The following is a 23,346-nucleotide window of genomic DNA, read 5'->3' as shown; positions in this document are numbered from 1 at the left end:
GCTGCCACTGCCAAAGAAAAACCCCTTTGGCCATTTCAGAGGCCCTTTAAATCTCCGTTTCATCTGCTTCCATGGCCCAGGATCTTCAAAGCTTTTCAGCTTTTTCAAGAGCCTCCAGCAACGCCTGTCTTCATCAGAGTCCAGGTTGGGGCCTGCGTGCAGCTGGCTTTTATGCCCAGGAGTGGACCAGAGGAACAACCTCCACCTTCAGTCTTCTTTCCAGTCCACCCCCCCCAAGCCATGTCCACAAGGTCACCTGCTATCAGTGGCGTAGCGTGGGGGGTGCAGGGGGGCCGCCCGCACCAGCCACAACATCTGGGGGTTAGGGGGCGCAAATCCACGGGTTAGGTGGAGCAAATTACTTGCCTTGCCCTGGGTGCTGACAACCCATGCTACGCCACTGCCTGCTATGGCTGCAACATGGCCAGCCTTCCATGATCACGCCCAAGCAGGATCTGTGCCCACCACGGGAATCTGTGTTGGACCTCAACCGTGGCCTCCCCCCACCAGCTGATAAGAGGCCATGACCTTTACGTGGCAGTGACTACTGACGAGCAAATAACAACATTTTAAAATGTCACAACGTTACAAATAAGTATCGAAACAAACCATAGGGATCCACACAAAGCATCCTCCCTTGCCGCCCACTTGACCTCATTAGTGGAATTTCTGAGGTGTGTATGAATCGGGAACATTGAGCCATTGTTTTACATGAAGATGTCTAACAGCTAAAATAGTTGCCACAGCATTATTGCCATGTTGCGGAGGCTGAGAATGGATGCTGAAGAACTGGCTAGCAGATAAACAAATCCCTTCTTGTGCAACTTGAAGAAGGCGTATTTCTAGTGGTTACTAACGTTGGTGCTGTAGAAGGAAGCATTATTTGAAAATCCTGCTCCTGTCAAAGCACAGCAAGAGGACTCAGAATGGTAATATGGTCACTTATTCTATGTCTGGCAAATCTTTATTTCTTACTATGTTTGGCTCTCATCAAAGATGTTCATAGCTTTGACAGTTAGGGAAACAGTCAGCATCTCCTATAAATGGCTAAGAAGTTTGATGTTGGTCCTTCCTTAGTGCTCTCAAAGGAGACAGACTTAAATGGAAAGTGAGAACAGCAAGTGGGCTTATTGGGATCAGAGTTTAAAAGGCAACAGTGGTCAAACAACGTATGGTGTAGCTAGCAACTTTTTTTAAAGAAGACGCTTTAAAGCAGGAGTGTGGAAGCTGTGACCATCCAGATGTTCTTGGACTCCTGTTTCCATCACTCCCAACCAATGGTCAGGTACTATTGGTGCATGTGCAAATGACCCACTGGTCTGTCTAGGAGTCCCTTTCCCATCTTTGACTGAAATGCCAGCTGCTACTGTTCCTTGGTAGAGAGAGCTTGCCAACAGTGAGCCACAGAATAACTTCTAACCTTGATTTCTGTAACGTGCTTTATGTGCGGCTGCGACTAGTACAAAAAAAAAAGTTATTTAGGAAAACCTTTGCTTGAAAGCATTGCACTGGCTGCCAGTTTGCTACTTAGCTAGATTCAAGGTTTGACTACTTTTGTATAAACGCGTAGACATTTATGGACTAAGAGGTCCGGGAAGCCGTCTCTCCCAGTGCAGCCTACCTCAGTCGCTGAGATCTGTGGATAAAGATTTGTTCATGGTGACACATGAACCTGTTCATAGAGCATGTTGTGACTTGAGCATGTGTTTTTTCGCACTGCTGCTCCAGTTCCCTGGAATTTCCTGCCCGAGAAAGGAAGCAAGTTCTATATTTTGATGTTGGTTGAAAACTTTTCTTCCCAAATTAGCCTCCTTGGTTTTTGCAGCTTTGGCATCATGTTTTTAAGGTTGTTTCATGATTTGTACTAGGTTTAAAATGACCATCTATATAGTGTATTTTTGTATGCTACTAAGGTATTCTTTGAATGTAGAGCAGTTTATACATTTTGGAATATATGAATAAAGTGTATATATTTTGCTAGCATAATTGATTGATGTAAGATCCTCCCCCCTTACTTTGTTGTCTCCTCTTCCACCCCATTTATAAAATAGATTTATGGAAAGAAGTTGTGGTTTCTTGCACTTGCTTGCCTATTTGGTATCCTAGAAGACTTGAGTAGGAGAGGAAGAGTTGCAAATCCTGAAGTTCACATGAATGTCGTAAGTTACGTAATCTTTTATTAATCTTATTAGAGGCAGGCCTGAGATGGGCCTGAAATGCAGATGAGCAGTGTTTGTTCCTTCTGTCTTTCCTCCCCCAGTCTAGAACAGGGGTAGCCAACAAGGTCCCCTCAAGCAACTGTTATGGGACTCCAATTCCCATGAACCTCAGCCCGCAGGACCAATGGTCAGGGCTTAATGGGAGTTCTAGTCCAACAACATCCACAGGGCACCGTGTTGGCAATCCCAGGTCAAGAACATCATGGGGTGGGGAGATGCAATTGGGAGTGATGACATACAAGCTAAAGGGAAATGCAAAACTATTCCTTAAGTGATACCAATGAGCCTGGAAAACAGGAGGCAAAGAGTACCAACAGTCCTTCCAATTTCCTTCCTAGTATCATGAGCCTAGTGGAGACTTCTTGACAGGGCTGGCCAGGAGGGAGGAGGGAGGAATAACAGGGGGGGGGGGAGTTTGATCCTGGGCCAGTGGCCTGTGAGCAGTGGCGGAAGAAGGGGTGGTGGGGGCAGACTGCACCGGGTGCCGTCATGAGGGGGGGGGGTGACAAAATGCCTGCTGAACTCGATGCTGCCTGTATAGTGGAACCGAGTGGGGTTGAGTTTCATCGTGATGCTGATGCGTCCCCTTCCCACCTCTGTGGCTGGGTGCATGCGCAGTTGGCCAGGCCCTGCTCTCCCTGCCTGTCCATGCCCCTCCCTCACTCGGGAAGTGCTCCTCTCGCAGGCAGCTGCCTTGCCAGCTGTGTCCCTCCTGCACGCCTGCCTCTCTCTCTCTCTCGGCTCCCTTTCCTCGCCAAGCGCTCGCTCCCTCGTCAGCCTCTGTCCCCGCCTGGCTTTGCCTTTCCCTCTCCAGCCGCGGCAAGCGTGCCCCCCCTGGCTACTGTTCCACTGTCAAACAGCTCTTTCTGTTCTTACTCAGTTCATCAAACGATGTGACATAAAATTTCCTCCATCCCTCCAATCAAGGAATAAGGCAGGGGTGGGAGACCAGCAAAATAGTGAGTGATCTGTGAGAAAGCTTTTTAAAAAGAAAGGAAGGAGAAGGGGAAGAAAAGAGAACGAAAGCAGATGCAGAGAGAACAACTGTGACGTCAGCTCAAACTGAACAGAAGGGTTTAGGGAAATCATCTTCTGTGAAGGACCTCTCTTCTCCAAAGCAGGCACTGAAAAGGAGAATAGCTTCCAGTCTCAGAAGCAGGCAGCTTTCCAGTCACTCAGTCCCCTCTTCTTCAGAACTACTTCTCGCCACCAACTTCCTGGCCAACTTCGCAGAGCTCCCTGGTTATCTCTGGCACGTGGAGACCCACGGAGATCGGATGACCCCTCCCCGCTTGGAGAGCCCCCCCCCCCAAAAAAAATCTTACCTCCCTGGAGATCAGGGAGCAGAAAAGCAAGGGGAGGCAGGATCGGGCCCCCAGGATTGTTTTATTTTTATTTTTGCAAAGGTGCTTCTCTACAACGCTGCCAACCACCTCCCTTCCTCCTCCACTGGTTACAACATCCAGGTATCACTAACCTGCCAGTCATTTGACTGTATGGGCTTCAGGCAGAGCAGCTCTCACTGCAGCTCCTTGTGAGTGAGAAGGTAGGATGGGGTGGGGGGGAAGACTCTTCCTGCTTTCCCTTCATTCTGTCACCCCCCCCAATCCTTTCCATCCTCCTTTCTTTCCCTGTTCTATGATGGATGAAGATTGCACAGCTTTTCACCCCTCCCCTCCTTATCTTTGCACTCAGAGACACACACCCTTCCATGGGCGTAGCCAGGCTTTATTTGGGGGAGGCTAGCCTTTATGTTAGGGGGCGTGCCCCCTCCCACCCCAAATTCCGACTCTCTGCTGTGGGGAGGAAAGCTTCCTCCTGCCTTGCACCAGTATCCTGCAAGGATACAAAGGATTTTCTCCCCACTCACCATGGGCGTAGCCAGGGGGTGTAGCTGCCCCCCACAATCAAGTAAATAAATAAAAATACTTAACAATTGCATTGCAGACAACTCAGTTCTGACCCCCCAACATAAATCCTGGCTATGCCCATGCCACTCAATGCAGAGCATCTGGGCCAGGGGTCTGCAACCTTTAAGACAAAAAGAGCCACTTGGACCCGTTTCCGAAGGGGGAAAAAACTGGGAGCCGCAAAACCGGGAAGGTGACGTCGGGACGGTGCGTGACTAACGCACGCACCGCCCCCATGCAACGTCACAGCCAGTACAGCGCCTGCCACAGTGGGGAGTGTCAGGGCGCACAATGCGCCTCCTCCCCGTGCCCGGAGCCACGGCAAAGGTGTAAAAGAGCCACATGCGGCTCCGGAGCCGCGGGTTGCAGACCCCCGATCTGGGCAAACAATGAAAATTAATACAAAGGAGGTTCATAGATATAGGAGAGGAATCCCTTCAATAACTTCTCCTGATTGCTCTCTGCCTACCTATTCTCAGGCAAGGGGGATTAAGGAGGCAGAGGAAATCTTTAGAGTCTTTAGGAGAGCCAAAATGGTTTTTGGGTTGCTGGTGGCACTGTGGTCTAAACTACTGAGCCTTGGGTTTGCCGATCAAAAGGTTGGCAGTTCAAATGCCCGTGACGTGGTGAGCTCCCATTGCTCGGTCCAGCTCCTGCCAACCTAGCAGTTCAAAAGCACGTCAAAGTGCAAGTACAGTACCTCAGGATGTGAATGGGATCCATTCCAGTGCCCTGTTCACGTCCTGAACAGAACGTAAAACATGACAGCGCGTCTGCGTGTGCATGGGTCGTGTTTCGCCCCTTCCGCGCATGCGCGTGACATCATTTTGACCGTCTGTGCATGCGAGAGCAGCGAAACCTGGAAGTAACGTGCTCTGTTACTTCCGGGTCACCGTGGAGCGCAACCCGAAAATACTTATCCTGTAGCGTATTTATCCCGAGGTATGACTGTAGATAAATAGGTACCACTCCAGCAGGAAGGTAAATGGCATTTTCGTACGCTGCTCTGGTTTTGCCAGAAGTAGCTTAGTCATGCTGGCCACATGACCTGGAAAAACTGTCTGTGGAAGCGGACAAACGCCGGCTCCCTCGGCCTGAAAGCGAGATGAGCACTGCAACCCCAGAGTCATTCACAACTGGACTTAACTGTCAGGGGTCCTTTACCTTTACCTTTACCTTTACCTTTACCTTTACATTTACAAATTAGAAGTTCTGCCTTAATAGCCAGGCAGGATAGAAGATGCGGAAAAGGAAAGGAAAAGGAACCTAAGTGTTTACTAATCAATGTGCTGCCTGTAAGTTAGCAGAGTAATCTAATTTGCAAGTAGGTGACCTATATGTCTGGACATAGCTGGTTATTTATTTAACGAATCAAATTATATTGGGTCATTTGATGAGAGGATATTTGCACTGCTGACACAATGTTGTTACTTTTTTATAACCAAATAAGGTGAATCAATTCTAATCTATAATACCTTTGTTAGTCATCAACTCCTACGCCTTACCTCTGCCCAAGGGAAGCATGGATGTATTCTGGAAAATTCAATAGCACACAGCATTAGGTCATAGTAGAGAGAAAACACTCTGTTGAACAAAAATGGCACGACTTGATCAGTGTTGTCTACATACCAGCATGAAGATGCAAGGTAGAGAAAAGTGTCATTTGCTGAATTTCAGCTAGTCATAAAGTTCTCTAAAAATGCAGGAGCTTCATCAGAGACAGAAAGCTGCATACTGTTACTTGGACTGCATCATCAGTGTTTTTCCAAAGCCAGAATAAAGGGATGCATACACATAATACAATGTGAGAAGAACGTCCCCAAGTTGGAGGCTTCCCATATGGTATTTCCAGCTTCTGCTTTTAGTTGTAGTGTGTTTGCTCTGACACTTCACCTTGCCCTTCATGAGATATTTTGTGTGTTTCATATTGTTACAGAAATTCTAGGCTCTCAAATACATAATAAATGTTGATAATTGCATAAGGTAAATACACATGCATAAGCACATAAACTGCATGTCTAAAGTAGTACAGGTAAAAGTAAAGGGACCCCTGACAGTTAAGTCCAATCATGAATGATTCTGGGGTTGCGGCACACATCTCGCTTTACAGGCCAAGGGAGCCGGCGTTTGTCCGCTCCACGGACAGTTTTTCCAGGTCATGTGGCCAGCATGACAAAGCTGCTTCTGGCGCAACGGAACACCAACACCAGAGCAGCACATGGAAACGCCATTTACCTTCCCGCTGTTGATCTACTTGCACCTTTTGGGAGCTTACCCCGTCGTGGGGATTCGAACCGCTGACTTTCCGATCTGCAAGCCCTGGGCTCAGTGGTTTAGACCACAGTGCCACCCACATCCCGTTAACATTTGTACCAAGACTTATATAGTTCATATGCCCTGGCTTATGTATTTATACAGTGTATTTCTATTCTGTCAAATCTGAATAAAAATAGCAGAAAATGTAAGACGAATAAGCAGTGATTTTATGGCTACTTCCTCTGAAGCACCTTTAAAGGTGCTGACCTTTAAAGCCCTAAATGGCCTCGGTCTAGTATACCTGAAGGAACGTCTCCACCCCCATTGTTCTGCCTGGACACTGAGGTCCAGCGCCGAGGGCCTTCTGGCGGTTCCCTCGCTGCGAGAAGCCATGTAACAGGGAACCAGGCAGAGGGCCTTCTTGGTGGTGGCACCTGCCCTGTGGAACACCCTGCCACCAGATATCAAAGAGAAAAAAAACTACCTGACTTTTAGAAGACATCTGAAGGCAGCCCTATTTAGGGAAGCTTTTAATGTTTAACAGACTATTATATTTTGTTGGAAGCCGCCCAGAATTGCTGGGGAAACCCAGCCAGATGGGTGGGGTATAAATGATAACTATGAGTAGATCACATTTTCTTGAGAGTTGGCCACACCTGTTCTATACTTATTAGCTGAGTGGTGATTCTTATTGTAGCTAAAACAGTACCATCCATGCATAAAGAGGGAGATGTCAGCAGGCTTGAAGAAACCAAAAATTTGGGAGGAAGTCATTTTTTTGGGGGGGAAATAATTTTCCACACTGGGTACCCCCTGACCTTGCTACGCCACTGCCTGTGAGGCCTGGGATGAGGGAAGGCCCGAGCGAGTAGTCAGGAGAAAGCCCTGCCTCTGTCCTGACAAGACATCCCAAATGCCAAAGAAGAGCTGTCTGACTTGGCCTCAGCGTTGCCTCCTGCCAGCGAAGCACTACCTGCCTCTGGGGTCATGTCTGAGGGCTCATCCACACTTCTGCTTGTCCTGTGCCTTGAAAACATGGGTCTGAGTGGTTTTCTGCTTGGCCCTAACCTTCTAGGAATGGGTCCAATGGATTTTCCCCTTGCCTCGCTCCTTTCCCATGGAAAAACAACTCTTTAGCCCTAAATTGGAGCAAACGTCAATCTGGATAAAATCTGAATTGCCGTCCACTCTTATTGAGTGCTAAAGAGCTGTTTTCCACAGGGAGAAGTGGTTGGACAAGAAGAAGTGCGGCTAAGACCTGAGTCTAAGTAAAGAAAAATTAGCAGCATCAACCCACATCTGTCTCTGAGGATTCAACATCAGTTGCACAGCTCAACTGCTGTAAACAAAGGCACACCTTTGATGAAATTTACATGTGAATATCACTATGTACAACTCAACAATTTGTGTAAAAAAGTGCACAGATGGTACACTTGTTGAATGTAGTGTATGAAGATATCTGTAGCTCTTAAACAAGAAGAGAACAAACAGAAGAAACTCAAGCATCTCCTGTGCCATCTGGTGACTAAACCGTATAATGACACTGATCACATACTGCTTAAATGTCTCCTTCCTGGCAGATAGATTAAACCAGTGTTTCCCAACCGGTGTTCCGCGGCACACGAGTGTGCCGTGAGACACCGGTTGGTGTGCCGCGAGATGCCTGGAGGGAGGCGGGCGAGTCGGGCGGCGAGAGGCGGGGCGGCGGCGGCGAGGAGAGGCCGCGCCTCCTGCTGCTGCCTGGCGCTCCTCCTCGCAGCCGGCAGCGCTGCCTGGGCGCCTCCGCGCGACTCTGCCTCGCTGGGTTTGGTCTCCCAGCAGAGACGGGTCACACGCGCACCTCCCTCCCTCCCTCAGCCTGCGCGGAGGGAGAGCCAGAGAGAGGCATCGCTCCTACGCGGCGGGAGAGGGAGCAGCCGGAGCGATGCCCCAAACGAAGGCATGGGACCGGAGGGGAAATCCTCCCGGCGTGACGCTGCGCGCTGACGTCACGGGGCGGGGCTTTAATGGTGGTGTGCCGCGAGATTTTTTTTCAGTGAACAGGTGTGCCGTTGCCCAAAAACGTTTGGGAAACACTGGATTAAACCATTCCGAATCAAAAGCTCTCAGCATTTTCTTTTTTCTTTTTTCTTTTCAGAGTGAGGTGATTTCCTACAATGGATACCCCAGCGAAGAGTATGAAGTGTTAACAGATGATGGCTATTATTTGACAATTAACAGAATACCCTTTGGGCAAAAAAATCTTCCAGTGGGAGGTATCTTGTTATGTGTGTTTAACAACAGCAGCAGCAACAACAACAAAATCCGTAGTCTATCAGCTGAACATACTTACCGTATAGTCCTCCCCATAAGTGAGAACCCTGACTTTCCAGGACCACATGGAGGCATCCCCCTGCACATTGAGCAGGGCATGCTTCCAAGCTCCCATGAGACTTTCCGGGAAAGACAGTGAGAGGGCAGACACATCCAGTGTTGACTGGGGCCTTGGGAGCACAGTTGGTGGGTGCCTGCCTATATCCCATTCCCATTTTAATCCCTCACAAATATTTTGAATGCTTGAATAGCGCTTTGCTAATAAGCCTCCTCTACAATCAAGGCTCAAATCCATGCCATTGGATGAGACCACAGCCTAACCAACTTATGGATGTAATGTACTGTAATATAAAGAATGTTTTAGGAATATGGGAGATTCATCAAAAACATCTTTGTTACCAGGGCACAGAAATTCTTGTCTGCTTTGTTAAAACAAAGACTTTGTTTTCAAAACAGGTCCCAAGGCTGTTGTGTTGTTGCAACATGGATTGATTACAGAAGCTAGCTACTGGGTTGAAAATTTGGCCAACAACAGCTTTGGATTCATATTAGCGGATGCTGGCTATGATGTTTGGCTGGGGAACAGCAGAGGGTCAAGCTGGTCTCGGAGACACCAACATTTGTCAACTGACCAGGATGAATTTTGGGATTTCAGGTATTTTGAACAAAAAAGGAACAGCTTTACAGCCATTGACAATGTTATCTCCCACTTCAACTATGCTGACCTATTCGTCACTGTTGGGACATAGGTTATTAGCCAATCAGCTGTGATACAATACCAAATTATGAAGGTAAAAAGGTAAAGGTACCCCTGACCATTAGGTCCGGTCGCAAACGACTCTGGGGTTGCGGCGCTCATCTCGCTTTATTGGCCGAGGGAGCTGGCGTTTGTCCGCAGACAGGTTCCGGGTCATGCGGCCAGCATGACTAAGCCACTTCTGGCAAACCAGAGCAGCACACGGAAACACAATTTACCTTCCCGCCGGGGCGGTACCTATTTATCTACTTGCACTTTGACGTGCTTTTGAACTGCTAGGTTGGCAGGAGCTGGGACTGAACACGGGAGCTCACCCTGTCGCAGGGATTTGAACCGCCGCCTTCTGATCGGCAGGCCCTAGGCTCTGTGGTTTAGACCACAGCGCCACCCACATCCCAATTATGAAGGTAGGTAATATTAATGAAATTTCCAAGCATAGTCAAATCTCGATTTCCAAACACCTCCGTTTTGGAACATTTTGGCTCCTGAACACCGAAAACCTGAAAGTAAGTGTTCTGGTTTTTGAACTTTTTCGTAAGCATCCGGCGCAGCTTCTGCTTGAGTGCAAGAAGCTCCTGCAGTCAATCAGAAGCCGTGCCTCGGTTGTAAAACATTTAGGAAGCCAAACGGGCTTCTGGAATGTATTACGTTGTTGGAATGTATTTATTCTGATGGCATGGTTCATGGTTCAAGCAAACATGGTTCATTTACCTGAGTATTCTCTACACTGACTGGCAGTCACTGGGGATCTTCACACTCTACAACCTTTTTCTATGTGTGATTCCCCTTCATGAGATTTTCTTGTGTGTGTGTGTGTGTGTGATTTTTAGTGATGTTCTGTTGCTGGAACCCATAGCTAAAAAAATTAAAGCGGAGAGTAGAGATGGTGGCTCCATCATCTCATTCCACACACACATTTCAAACAAAACTTCCCAGAAGGCAACTCTAGGGAAAACAGGGGTGGTGCATCCCATTTCACCACTTGAAATGGGAAGTGGTGCCCCACTATGTATCCACTTCCATTGGCACCACCACCATGTGCCCACTTCCACTGGCACCACCTCTGCCCACCCTCCACACTCTCTTCGCCACTGGAGGAGAAGCGGCATTGGCACTGGTTTATGGTGCAATCTCGCCAGATCTCACTGAAATCTCACCTGATCTCTCATGCTCCATGAGATCTCACCATAAATGGGTGCCAATGCTGACACCACTTCTCCACCAGTGGTGGAGGTGACAAGGTGTGAGGGGTACTTGCAAGGCTGCTGCCTCAGGGGCTTCCACCACCTGAGGCAGCTGCTTCACCTCACTTCATGAGTGGACTGGCCCAAATGTGAAATATTTGTGAGCTCATAGGAGTCACTAATTTTGCGATAAAATTTAAAAAGCCCAATCTTATTTCCCAATTACTATTTCAGTTTCCATGAAATGGGCATGTATGACCTTCCAGCAGTGATCAACTTTATTTTGAAGAAAACTGGGCAGAAGCAACTGTATTATGTAGGCTACTCTGAAGGTGCTACCATTGGTATGTTAAAATTGAACAATCCCATATCTTTCTCTCTTTCTCCTTTCTCTCCCCCCTCTCTCTGTTGCTCACTTTGTCCTGTGTTTTGTTGTTTTGGATTCTAGAGGCAGCTGTTCCACTATAAGCTGCTCATCCCCTTTTTCTGTGTTGGAAGTCAATCTTGTGCCAACCCTGGCACTGTTGTGTCTGCATTCCCTTTGTGACCTTGCTTGACTCCACTATGGAGTACATAGGGCTTTTCAGGAAAAGTGAGAAGACAGCTTTTTAAATATAGATGATAGATTAGATAGATAGATAGATAGATAGATAGATGATAGATGATAGATAGATAGATAGATAGATAGATAGATGATAGATAGATAGATGATAGATAGATGATAGATAGATAGAGATAGATAGATAGATAGATAGATGATAGATAGATAGAGATAGATGATAGATAGATAGATGATAGATAGATAGATAGATAGATAGATGATAGATAGATGATAGATCGATAGATCGATAGATCGATAGATCGATAGATGATAGATAGATAGATAGATAGATAGATAGATAGATAGATGATAGATAGATATAGATGGTAGATATAGATAGGGGACAGAAATCACCAGCCTGAACGTAAGATACATACAATGACCTGTCTTCAACTAGTCCTCTTGTCTCCACCACCCATCAGCTTCAAAAGAGGGGAGGAAAGAGGTTCTGAAGTTAGGTGACGGAACCTTAAAACGTGCCCCATCATCTACCATAAGAGCCTTGCTGCTTACGTACACCTAGAGTTCACAATTTCTCAGAGTGAGATTGATTTAAAGGCTTTTCGGTAACAAGAAAATGTGCTTGCACCATTTACCTTAGGCTATCTTTCCATTCCGGTACAGTGGTGCCAGTTCTTAAATCAAGAAAGACCTACAGAATCTGAGTGCAGAGTCTAGAACGGCTACGACTATGTAGTTTTTGGTAGCTCGAGGGGCAGAGTTCATCTGCTCATTCACCTGATGAACATATAATTGAGAGGGAAACATTTCGAGAACAGAATAATCACAACAACTGCCTTCCTTTCCTGGCAAGTGGCTTCAAAGTTGCAGTGGTAGAGGTAGCACTCGGGTTTCTCCATCCTTGGTAGATCTATTGCTATCCTTCAATTTCCTCCCAGCAGCTCCAGTGATCATTTAGAATACATATGGGGAATCTGTAGCCCTCCAGATTGCTGTCAGACTCCAACTTCCATCAGCCCCAGTCAATAATATTAGGCCAGCCACAGGCTCTGCATCTCTGCTTTCAGGTCAGGGAATACCCTTTTGGTAAACTGGAGAATCACTTAACATGATTCTAAATGCTCACTGTGTTTTTTCTCCCTCCCTCTTTCTCCTTAGGCCTCATAGCATTTTCAGCCATACCAGAGCTGTCTCAAAAAATCAAAACATTCTTTGCCCTGGCTCCTGTGATTTCTCTTAGGCATGCAACAAGTCTTCCTTTCGAACTTGGTGTCTTCCTTCCTGAATATTCATCCAAGGTACTGGTCAATCACTATTTCATGACTGATGAAATCAAGAAACGCAAAGCTAATGGGTCCCTAAAAGTCACTTCTACCATAAATCCGTGACAAATATTTCTAGTTACTCATCAAGGTTACTGTGTGCAAGAAAAGAAAGATTCTATAAACTGCATGTATCTATAGAAGAATATAACAGACTACAATTTTTGCAGAAATGTTGTGTTCCCCTGAGATTATTCTGAATGCAGGGCAAGTTAGAAATATGCTAGATAAAAGGTAAATTTGGTTCACATGCAATTCATGCACTGCAAAATTTCATCTACAAAAAATGTGTTTGAGAACCAATCACATCAATTGGCTTTACTATTAATTTCAGTGAGCTGTCGATTGCACTGTCAATGAAACGAAGAAAGTAAACTAAAATACAAAGAAACTAAAGTTTAAATAGATCAGTTCTTGGGGGGGGGGTATGCATCTGTCAGGTGTGTCTGCTGCACACCCAGAAAGGGATGGAGGAGAAATTTAATACAATTTGCATTTATAAGCAAATGTACCAAATATGCACTTTCAAAAACAATATACAATCAAATTCAGCATCCCGGGTCACAACAGTCGCTTAGGGGGTGGAAGGTTGCCACCTCTTACCTACATCATGCTGGCTGCATTGTTGTTGCTGGGCTTCTGCCCTCATGGGACAGCACCAGCCAATCAGCTCTCAGTATGAGTGTGGCCGTGGGCGAGTTAACCACGGCGCAGCCAGCCGTTACCCTGTCTCTCGCCCCATCGCTGGATCACCTGACCCACTCACCCTCTTTTCATGCTATGCTCAGATATGACCTTGCGATGGACAATTGTCGGTTGCTATATTGTTGGGGCTGGGTAGGAATTTTTTCACTTGGCAAGTTGGCACCAGCCAATTGGTTTTCACCCACCTAGTAGCAATCGTCACAGGTTTTCTGAGGTTAGGCATTGGGTGAGCATTTGTTTGGATGGAAGGGAGGCTGTAGCCTTCGCCTGCCCCCCTCAGTAAGGTTATCATGTTAAAGGGATCCAGGGTGTGAATCCTGTTCAAACCCTGGGTGTGGGCTAGGGCCATGTCACAGCCCTTATAGGGACCCCTCGGGCAGCAGCGGAGTAAGCTGATTGGGTGCCTGGGGTGGCTCGCGTGGGGGCGGGGCCAGCAGGGGCAGGACACTCTGTGGGGCCTCCAAGGAGTCTGCCTACATCCTCCCCCTCAGCCACCCTACAGCTGAGAGGGGAGGTGGCGGGCGGGCGGTTTGGGGCAGTGCAGAGTCTACAGGCGCCCAAGTCACAGGGTCTCTCCCAGTCTTTTTCCACTGAGGGGGGTGACCAACTGGTGGGTGGCACTCACTGCGGGGCCTGCAGCGCACTGAGCCATGCATCTCAGAGACCCTGCATGCCAGTTTGTAACCCCCCTCAGTGGTGACACGCACTGCACCCACCTTGCGATGCCCCTGCCCTCGCGGTGCCCCTAATGGTGGTTTACCCTTAAGTGGACTCCCTGCAGGTGGGCAGGAGTCAAGATATAGCCTGGTTTCACCCCAGGCCCTAAGCCAAACCACTCAGATCTGTAACCAATTAAGTTGTGACCTATTTGAACCCATAAACCAATATATTTCGTGTCAGTGTGCTTTATTCTTCTCCTGGGCACTTTGTGGCTCAGGTGCCTTGGCACGCAATTGCTCATTTCTCAAAAATTCCTAATCTGAAGTAAAATGTGCAAATAAATGCATACATTAATTAAAATAGCTTCTGGAATGCATTATAAAGGGAGAAATGCTATATAAAAATTGTGTGTACTAGGCAAAATTACGTACAAAAAAGTGTGTATCTGGGAAATGGACAATGAAAATTTTCATGTGGACTTTTTAAAAATAAAAATTGCAAACTAATGTGGAAATGTGAAAAACTGAACTTAAGTGTGGGAAAATGAGAAACCGAGAGAAATGTAATTGTCAGATTCATCCATCCACACGTTTCCGAGCACAATTCAAAGTATTGGTGCTGACCTTTAAAGCCCTAAATGGCCTCGGTCCAGTATATCTGAAGGAGCGTCTCCACCCCCATTGTTCTGCCCAGACACTGAAATCCAGCGCCGAGGGCCTTCTGGCGGTTCCCTCGCTACAAGAAGCCAAGTTACAGGGAACCAGGCAGAGGGCCTTCTTTGTAGTGGCACCTGCCCTGTGGAATGCCCTCCCACCAAATATCAAAGAGAAAAACAACTACCAGACTTTTAGAAGACATCTGAAGACATTTAGGGAAGCTTTTAATGTTTAGCAGACTATTGTATTTTAATATTTTGTTGGAAGCTGCCCAGAGTGGCTGGGGAAACCCAGCCAGATGGGCGGGGTACAAACAAACAAACAAACAAATTATTATTATTATTATTATTATTATTATTATTATTATTATTATTATTATTATTATTATTATCCCAACCTTCCTTTGCTAAGTAGATTAGTCAGATTATCCTTGCAAGCTTCCCTGCAATTAGAACCAGGCATGTTCAGCTGAATGGTCTTACAATCCCCTTTCAGCTTTCTCACTGAATGTAGCAGGGTTGGAGATGGAATAGGTGCCCCTGGTGCATGTAGGGACATTGGGGTCACAATATAGGTGCCCCCTCCCACTCACCAATTTTAACTTTTTAAGAGGTGCAAACAGCAACAAGGAAATCTCTAGAGACACAGCTAATTCTGCAAACAAAAACAATTGAAGTTCAATACAAGTAACACATTTTGCGAGCCCACGTGCTAAACCCTGTCCTTGGAGCCTACCCCCCCACCCCAAATGAGACATGACAACAGTGTATGGCAGTGTTTCCCAACCACTGTTCCACGGTACACTAGTGTGCCGCGAGATGTTGCCTGGTGTACCGCAGGAAAAATTAAAAAATTCGAAAGATTTTTTTTTTAAAGTCAAATTTTCGATTGGGGCGCCGTCACTAGATGACCCCTGGGGTTCCCTCCCTCCCTCCTGCTCTGCGCCTCCCTCCTCCTCCTCCTCCTCCTCCGGGGAGGCCCTTCCTGGCTCTCGGCCAAGGCTTGGCGGCTGCCACTCACTCACTCGCTTGCCCACCCGTCCCTCCATCCCTGCACCCGGCCTCTCCCCCTCCGTCCCCGGCGCGGGGGCTGCCGGGATCCGTAGTCCCCTCGCCCTTGGGCTCCGCGCCCGCGTGGGGTGCGCGAACTACGTTTCCCAGCGTGGCCTGGCGGGCCAGGCGTTTTGTTTGAAGCGCTCTTCTCCCGGCCATGGAATGAGCGCAGCGGCGGTGGCCGGGCGGGCAGGGGCTCTTCCGCGCAGACCCCGCGCAGCCTGCCTGCGCCCCCGCGGAGAACGGGCGGCAGGATGGAGCCCGGGGATCCCCGCAGAGGCGGAGCGGCGGAGGCTGCCCCCTAGGTAGGGCTGCGTGGGGGGGGGTTATTTTTGCAATGCTGCATCCGCGCCGGAGGGGACGCATCGGACCGCGGGGAGACCCCTTGGCGGGCGTGCAAGGCAATGCATGCGTGCAGGCGTTGCATGGAGTGCAGTGCCATACAATGGCAAAGCGGTGCCCTGCATGGATGCATGCAACTTCCACCGGCGCTCCGGACTTGGCAGGTGAGGGGGGTCCCCAGTGGGCGGCAGAGAGAGCCAGGAGGGCGAAGGGGAGCCGGGGGGAGCAGCGCTGCTCCCCGAGCCGAGCCCGGGGGGAAACTTCGGCGTCGTTGCGGCAGGTGTTGGAAGCGGAGGCTGGCGGGGGCCCCTCACCTGCAAAACCTAGTCGCCTCTCATATATTTCGTGCATTGCATTCTGTTATTGGTTTCAGAACTCACAGGGTTAAGGAGTTCTGGTGATGTCTCTTTCCTGAGGCGTGGTTAGAAACACTTACGGGAGTGGCTTGACGCTAAGTGTTTCAGTCTGTCTGTGTACGGAGGAGAGAATGGGCGAGGTTTCGCCAGGTCTGAATTTATGCTGTTATTCTACATGATTAAAGGCTAAGAAGATAAGAAGGCCTTTGTGTCTGCTCTGAATTTATTACCCACACTGTTTGCAATTGCTTCTTGCCGCTGTGTTCGCTCTGCTACCGGCAAGAAAGAGAGGCAGAGAAGGATTTTTGGATCGGCACGGACAGGCAGCAGAGCTGCGCAAGGGAAGCGTGCCAGGCTCCATGTTTGTTTCTCTTGGCACTCATGGCACCTTTGGCCTCTCGGTTGCCATACATTCATCGCCCGCTTTCTCCTCCAAGGAGCTCCCGGGGGCGCGCGTGGTTCTCCCCGTGTTATCCTCGCAACAACAGCCCTGCGAGGTGGGTCAGGCGAGTGGCCCAAGGGAGCACCCAGGGATTGTCCTGGCCAGGTGGGGTGATTTGAACCCTGCTCTCTGCCCGGTCTTCGTCCTCATTTAGCCCCCTCATGTGCATGACTGTGCATGACTGAGGTTTTCCCCCCTCGTCTTGGCTATGGTGTGAGTCTGTGCTGTTAATTAATGGGATTCTGCCTTCGGAGAAGATGAGCCAGCCCTCAAGGAGGTGATTATGTAATTTGCTAGCAATTCATGTCCCTCCCGGCGTGATGCTGCGCGCTGACGTCACGGGGCTGTAATGGTGGTGTGCCTCGAGATTTTTTTCATGAAACAAGTGTGCCTTTGCCCAAAAAAGGTTGGGAAACACTGGTGTATGGGTTTAAAATTAGGCCACAACTTTATTGAATTTCAGATGTAGGAACCTTGGCTTAGGCCTTGGAAGGATTCCCTCTCATACCCTACAGGGGCTGAGGATGTGCAGGGCAGTTGGACAAAAACAATTAAAGTTCAATATAAGTAACACCTTTTATATCTTTGCAGGGGCTGCTTGTCAGAGGAGAATTTTACCTGCCTCACAAGGCTTGGAAATACTTCATCAACACAATATGCAGTGTTTCACTACTGCATACAGGCTGTGCATATGCCATTTTCTTTTCGGGTGGAATCAATTTTGCAAATATAAATATGGTATGTAGACGTGTTAAGAAGTCACAGTAGCTAATTCCTGGTTTGCTGAATTTTCATGAGGTTCCATTTTTCAGGGGTGAAAAGCCCCATGGAAAATTGAAAGCTCACTTAGAGGAAGACTGAAGTCAGGTATGCATGGAAAGCAAGTCTCACTGAGCAGAAGAGAACTTACTTCTGAGTAGATGTGCCTAGCATTGCCCTATTACAGCACATGTCTATTCAGATGCAAGTCTCATTCAGTTCAATGGGATTTATTGTCATGGAAATGGGTGTAGCATTGCAGCCACTGACTTTTACTGGTTTGGGGGTTGGGGATGCACATGTCTGGAGCCCTGATATGATCTGATTTCAGATCAGAAAGTGTTTTTTTAAAAAAACCAACCAACCAACCAAAACAAATATGCCTTCATTTCTACTATACTTCCAATGTTTTCTGGAATCGCTTGCCCAAATTTCACTTTGTAAAACGGCTCAAGTTCTTATTCTGGTCCCTTTTTCAATCAGATGTATTTTCCTAGTTCCCTATTACCACCACCAGGTGGTGCTATCCCAGGTGCTTATTTCTGTCTTTGGCATGCGAGAGAAGTAGATGGAGCAGCTGCCAACTGATATTTCCTGTGAAACAAGACCTGGGAAATTAGCATAAATAAAACTAGAAATGTTCTGTACTGCAAAGAGGGTGTGTGGGGTGTATAGGGAGGGGTAGTACCTTTGATGGGGGACATGTCATGTTCCTTCTGGGGTAGTTTGTCCACCTTTGTCCCCCCACCCTCCACTCAGCTCTTACTTGTGGCTCCTAGAAGCTGTCAGCTTTGCCAGTGGCCACACTCCAGGAACAGCTTCGACTGGCTGGTTAAACCAAGTGAGGGTAGTTGATGGGTCTCAAACTCTCAGTGAGTTAGGGGCTTCCCCTGCATGTGAGCAGACCAAAAGTGGGTCAAACAGTCAAGAAGGTATTTTTTTGCACATGCTCTAGAGAGAAGTGAGGGGCAGATGGGGCTCATCAACTTGGGAAAGTAGCCCCTCTAGGAAAAGGAAGACTCTGATCCTAAACCTCTGCTGCCATGTGGTATATCTTCAGAAGAAGAAAAGGCTGAGTAAGCCCTACACAAATCCGAAGACTGTTTGGATGGTGCCTTGTACACCTCCTTCTGGCAACTCCTGCAGCCAAACTGGTGCCAAATGTATTGCTCTGCTTTCCTTTGGACCACATCAACAAGGCCGAGAGAGGGGTCTTGTTATTTGGGCAGCCTCTATGCACATTGCCCAGACTTGCACTCCAAGGAGGTGACTTTAGCAGTAGCTAACGCACTGCGGAGGTGCACTCTACCCACTTCTCAAGACAAACAGATGCCAACAACTGCAAAGAAAACAAACATAGAGTGATCGCATACATTTGAAGCCATGCACGTCTGGTGTGTTTCACCCCAATTTTGTTCTACTTACTTTGGGATTCCTCATGGAGTTGGCATGCCTGCATCCTGTTTTCATAGTGGCCAACCTGATTCCTATAGGAAATCCACAAGCAGGGCCTCAATCTCCCTAATCCTTTCCCCCAGCAACTGCTACTCAGAGGTATATTGCCTCTGTCACTAGAGACATTACATAGCCATGCAGTTTTGTCACCCATGAATTTGTATTAACTCCTTTTAAAGCCAACCTTGTTCTTGTAATGCAAGGGGGAGCATAATGTCCCTCTTCTCTCCATTCTTTGCAAACTATGCATAATTGTATACTTTCTTGCTCACCCTTTTTCTCAACTAAGCTGCCCTAGCAATTGTTGTAGCACTAATTTGTAGGGTAACTGATGTTTTTCTTCTTCTTTCCACTAGCTTTTCTGTTTTCTTTTCTTTCTTTTTTTAAAAAAATGTGTTGTTTTTCAAACTTTACTTGCAGAGTCGACTGGATGTATATGCAGCTCACTTTCCAGATCGAACATCATCTAAAAACATTGTACACTGGAAACAGGTAGAGAGTTTTACACTTTGAAGAATAGAGTTCTATGCTTGCATGTACACTCAAAATCACAAATTCTTATAGGTTTTATATAACACTAAACTTTCAAAGCTCACACCTAAGAACTACGGAAGAGTTAGTACACTTAACATTCCCTGGGAAGTCGCTACAAAAATTAAGCCATTTTATGTTTGTACTACAGGACGCGGGTGGCGCTGTGGGTAAAACCTCAGCACCTAGGACTTGCCGATCGTCAGGTCGGCAGTTCAAATCCCCGCAGCGGGGTGCGCTCCTGTTGCTCGGTCCCAGCGCCTGCCAACTTAGCAGTTCGAAAGCACCTCCGGGTGCAAGTAGATAAATAGGGACCGCTTATTAGCGGGAAGGTAAACGGCGTTTCCGTGTGCTGCGCTGGCTCGCCAGATGCAGCTTGTCACACTGGCCACATGACCCGGAAGTGTCTGCGGACAGCGCTGGCTCCCGGCCTATAGAGTGAAATGGGTGCACAACCCTAGAGTCGGACACGACTGGCCCGTACGGGCAGGGGTACCTTTACCTTTATGTTTGTACTGTTGTTCTAATAGGAGTTTAAATCCTGGTTTTCTTTATGTAGACAGAGCTGACAGGTCTTTGCTAATGAGGATATATATATATATCCCTGTAAACCTCTTTGTAAGCTGCCTTTACATTTCCACAATATTGTAGATTTAGTTTTCTCAATGGCAGGGTTTTCACAATCCTCAGTAATACGTATCATATAATATTTCCTATTATTTTGATAGGTAAGAGAATCGGGAATATTCAGGTGTTTTGACTACGGGGATAAGAATCAGGCAATATATAACCAGGTAAGAGAGAACAATTAGTTTTTTTACAGTGAAAATAGAACTCTGCATCAAGGACACTTATTTAGATTGGGTCTGAAATGAGACTTGTTGCGTACCAGCACAACCCAGATAATATTAACCATTTAGATGTCTTCCCAGATGAAAGCTCAATTATTTTATTCATTTATTTATATACATCCCACCTTTTCTCGGCAGAGTTCAAGGCAGCACACATGGTTCTCCTCCTCCCCATTATTTCTTGATAACCACCCTATGGGGAAGTCTAGAGTGATTGTGACTGATCCAGGGTCACTCCATGAACTTCATGAATGAGTGGGGATGTAAACTTTGGTCTCCAAGTTCTAGTTCAACAATCTAACCACAATAATGCAATAGCTCTGAGTTAATGTGAATATGATCCCTAAAGGTGTTTTCCTCCACAAGCTGAGAGCATGGTGGGCACAGGGATGTGTGTATTAGCCCCTCCTTCAACCCCACCCTTCTGCTGGATCCAACCTCAGACCACACATTTGGCCAAAGTCTGAAGGGAGGGCCTGGATGTGTGTAGTTGTGTGCTTGTGGTTTCTCTCACATGACTAGAAGCTTAGAAATATGTGAGCTCCAACCCTATTCAAAGCATGTTAGAAAACCTTGAGTGTTCCAGTCAGAATCAAGAAAAACCCATCCTTCATATAAGCCTGTGAACAGCCCACAGGCAGTCTGAATTGTGTCAAGATGCTGTCACTAAGACCACTTGTGTGTTTATGGGTGTTTAATGATCCTCTGTCTTTTACTTTCCAGAGCTTTCCTCCCGAATATAAAATAGAGGACATGACTGTGCCAACTGCAGTGTGGTTTGGTGGGAATGACATAATCGCAACCCCAGGAGATATAGACTTCTTACTTCCTCGTATCACTAACCTGATTTACTATGAAAATATATCACTCTGGAACCACTGGGATTTTCTCTGGGGCCTCAGTGCCCCCAGACTCCTGTACAGCAAAATCATAGAGTTCATGGGGAAGTCTCTGTAAATAAATACTTTGCTAAGATGGCTTTAACTTCATTTCCTTTATTGACACATCTTTCTTTAACACCTGTCACAACAAACCCTGTGCAGTAAGCTACGCTGGTGTGGAAAGCCTTTCTAGTATTTAAAGGTGCTTCATTTTTTTCCCTGGATCATGTCCATTGTTTTGGTCACATTTGCCCCATACATTTGAAGCACTATGATATCGTTTTAACAGTTATCATTTCCCCAAAGAATGCTGGGAAGTGTAGTTTGTTAAGGCTGCTGAGAGTTGCTAAGAAAGCCCTGTTCCTATCAGAGAGCTACAGTTGTCAGAGTAGCTTAACAATCAATCCCTCTTCCCAGGGAAAGTATAATGTGTTATTATGTTTTTATATATGTTGGAAGATGCCCAGAGTGCCTGGGGCAACGCAATCAGATGGGTAGGGTATAAATAATAAAATTATTATTATAATTATCATGTAATAGCATTTCATTGAAGAAATGTTGGCGGATATGTTAAAGCTTTCTTGCATTTATGCAAAACCTGTCCTAACTGGTTTCTCAAGCAAGGTGTTTTAGTGAATTGAGAAGTTCTGTAGGTCCGTATAGTTAAAGCCATGGTTTTCCCAGTAGTGATGTATGGAAGTGAGAGCTGGACCATAAAGACGGCTGATCACCGAATAATTGATTCTTTTGAATTATGGTGCTGGAGGAGACTCTTGAGAGTCCCATGGACTGCAAGAAGATCAAACCTATCCATTCTTAAGGAAATCAGCCCTGAGTGCTCACTGGAAGGACAGATCCTGAAGCTGAGACTCCGATACTTTGGCCACCTCATGAGAAGAGAAGACTCCCTGGAAAAGACCCTGATGTTGGGAAAGATGGAGGGCACAAGGAGAAGGGGATGACAGAGGACGAGATGGTTGGATAGTGCTCTCGAAGCTACCAACATGAGTTTGACCAAACTGCGGGAGGCAGTGAAAGACAGGAGTGCCTGGCGTGCTCTGGTCCATGGGGTCACGAAGAGTCGGACACAACTAAACGACTAAACAACAACAACATGTATGTGACAGTGTCTGTGTATGAACGACACTCAAATGAATCTCATCCTAGGTTTGGTTTAATCTCACTTATGAGCAACACCATCACTTTTGGATGGAGTTGCTCAGGGATCCATTTCCAAGCCTCTCTCACTAGTTTCCATTTCAGAAGGATCCATATCCTGGTGGCACCCAGCTCTCTCTTCAGAAATCTTCATCTCCATCCGGTCTTGCAGCTCCTGCTGCCTGCAGCAACATTCGGCTTGGATGTTTCATCACCATTTAAAACTCAGCACAACACAGAGCAAACTTCTCATCTATCCTTCCAAGTCTTTGCCTCCTCACAGAAGACATGGTAACACAGAAAGGGGCTTTTTCACTGCTGGTGCCAGCGTTGTGGAATTCCCTCCTGGCTAAAATACAAGAGGCCCAATCTGTGTTGGTATTCCATTGGATCATGTAAACACACCTGTTAAGGCAGGCATTCTCCTGAAATGAACTCCTGATTTTATTGTATTAGTTTTATACTATGTGAGTGTGTGTGTGTATATATTCTAATTAAGGGTGCCTTAATGCCCCAATGGATTGCCCATTGTTTCGTTTAATTATGCACTGATTTTGCAGTTGCAACCCACTTAGAAACTATTTGCTAAATAAACAAATAAAATATTGCTCATTTTCATTCATGGACAGTGTCTCCATCCACCTTATTGAAGTAGGAGCATTGTGATGCATCCTTCCTTCTCTTTTTCTTGCCATATTTGATCCTGAAATAAATTGTTTGACAACTCTGGTTCACATGTTTCTGCACAGGTGAGCCTAGTAGTCATCTTACGACTTTGACTACAGCAACCTCTCTTTCCTGTCCTTCTGTTATGGCTCAGGCCTCTATCCTGACTACGGCCATTAAAACCATCAATGCCATGTTCATCAGAGAATGTGACAGACACCCTTAGATCCTAATGTGAACTTCCTGTTTGCTCATACTCCTAAGCCCTTTTCAGGCATTCCTACGAAGCATGAATCAGATGTGCCCCTG

The 23,346-nt window shown here is 46.9% G+C and overlaps 1 protein-coding gene across 3 annotated transcripts; it reads left to right on the top strand.

Annotated features, from left to right (window-relative positions):
• The first annotated feature begins 748 nt into the window (after window positions 1-748).
• Window positions 749-22,993, top strand: LOC308584742 (lipase member M-like). 3 transcript variants are annotated; one of them, XM_081189757.1, is made up of 10 exons: window positions 751-929; window positions 2,052-2,159; window positions 8,523-8,640; window positions 9,155-9,353; window positions 10,874-10,983; window positions 12,360-12,499; window positions 17,328-17,474; window positions 19,371-19,442; window positions 20,210-20,275; window positions 21,056-22,993. In XM_081189757.1, the coding sequence occupies exons 1-10, from the start codon at window positions 927-929 to the stop codon at window positions 21,287-21,289; spliced, it is 1,197 nt and encodes a 398-aa protein (XP_081045883.1). In that variant the 5' UTR covers window positions 751-926; the 3' UTR covers window positions 21,290-22,993. The 3 variants fall into 3 exon arrangements, with proteins under 3 accessions (XP_081045885.1, XP_081045883.1, XP_081045884.1); XM_081189759.1 differs by lacking the exon at window positions 2,052-2,159 and having other exon boundaries at window positions 749-929; XM_081189758.1 differs by lacking the exons at window positions 751-929; window positions 2,052-2,159 and adding an exon at window positions 7,282-7,992 and having other exon boundaries at window positions 8,488-8,640.
• The last annotated feature ends 353 nt before the right edge of the window (window positions 22,994-23,346 follow it).

This window comes from Podarcis bocagei (assembly GCF_964188305.1).
Source record: "Podarcis bocagei genome assembly, chromosome: 4".
Taxonomy (NCBI): Eukaryota; Metazoa; Chordata; class Lepidosauria; order Squamata; family Lacertidae; genus Podarcis; species Podarcis bocagei.
The sequence above is the reverse complement of the archived record's forward strand: the minus strand, read 5'-3'. Positions and strand labels throughout refer to the sequence as shown.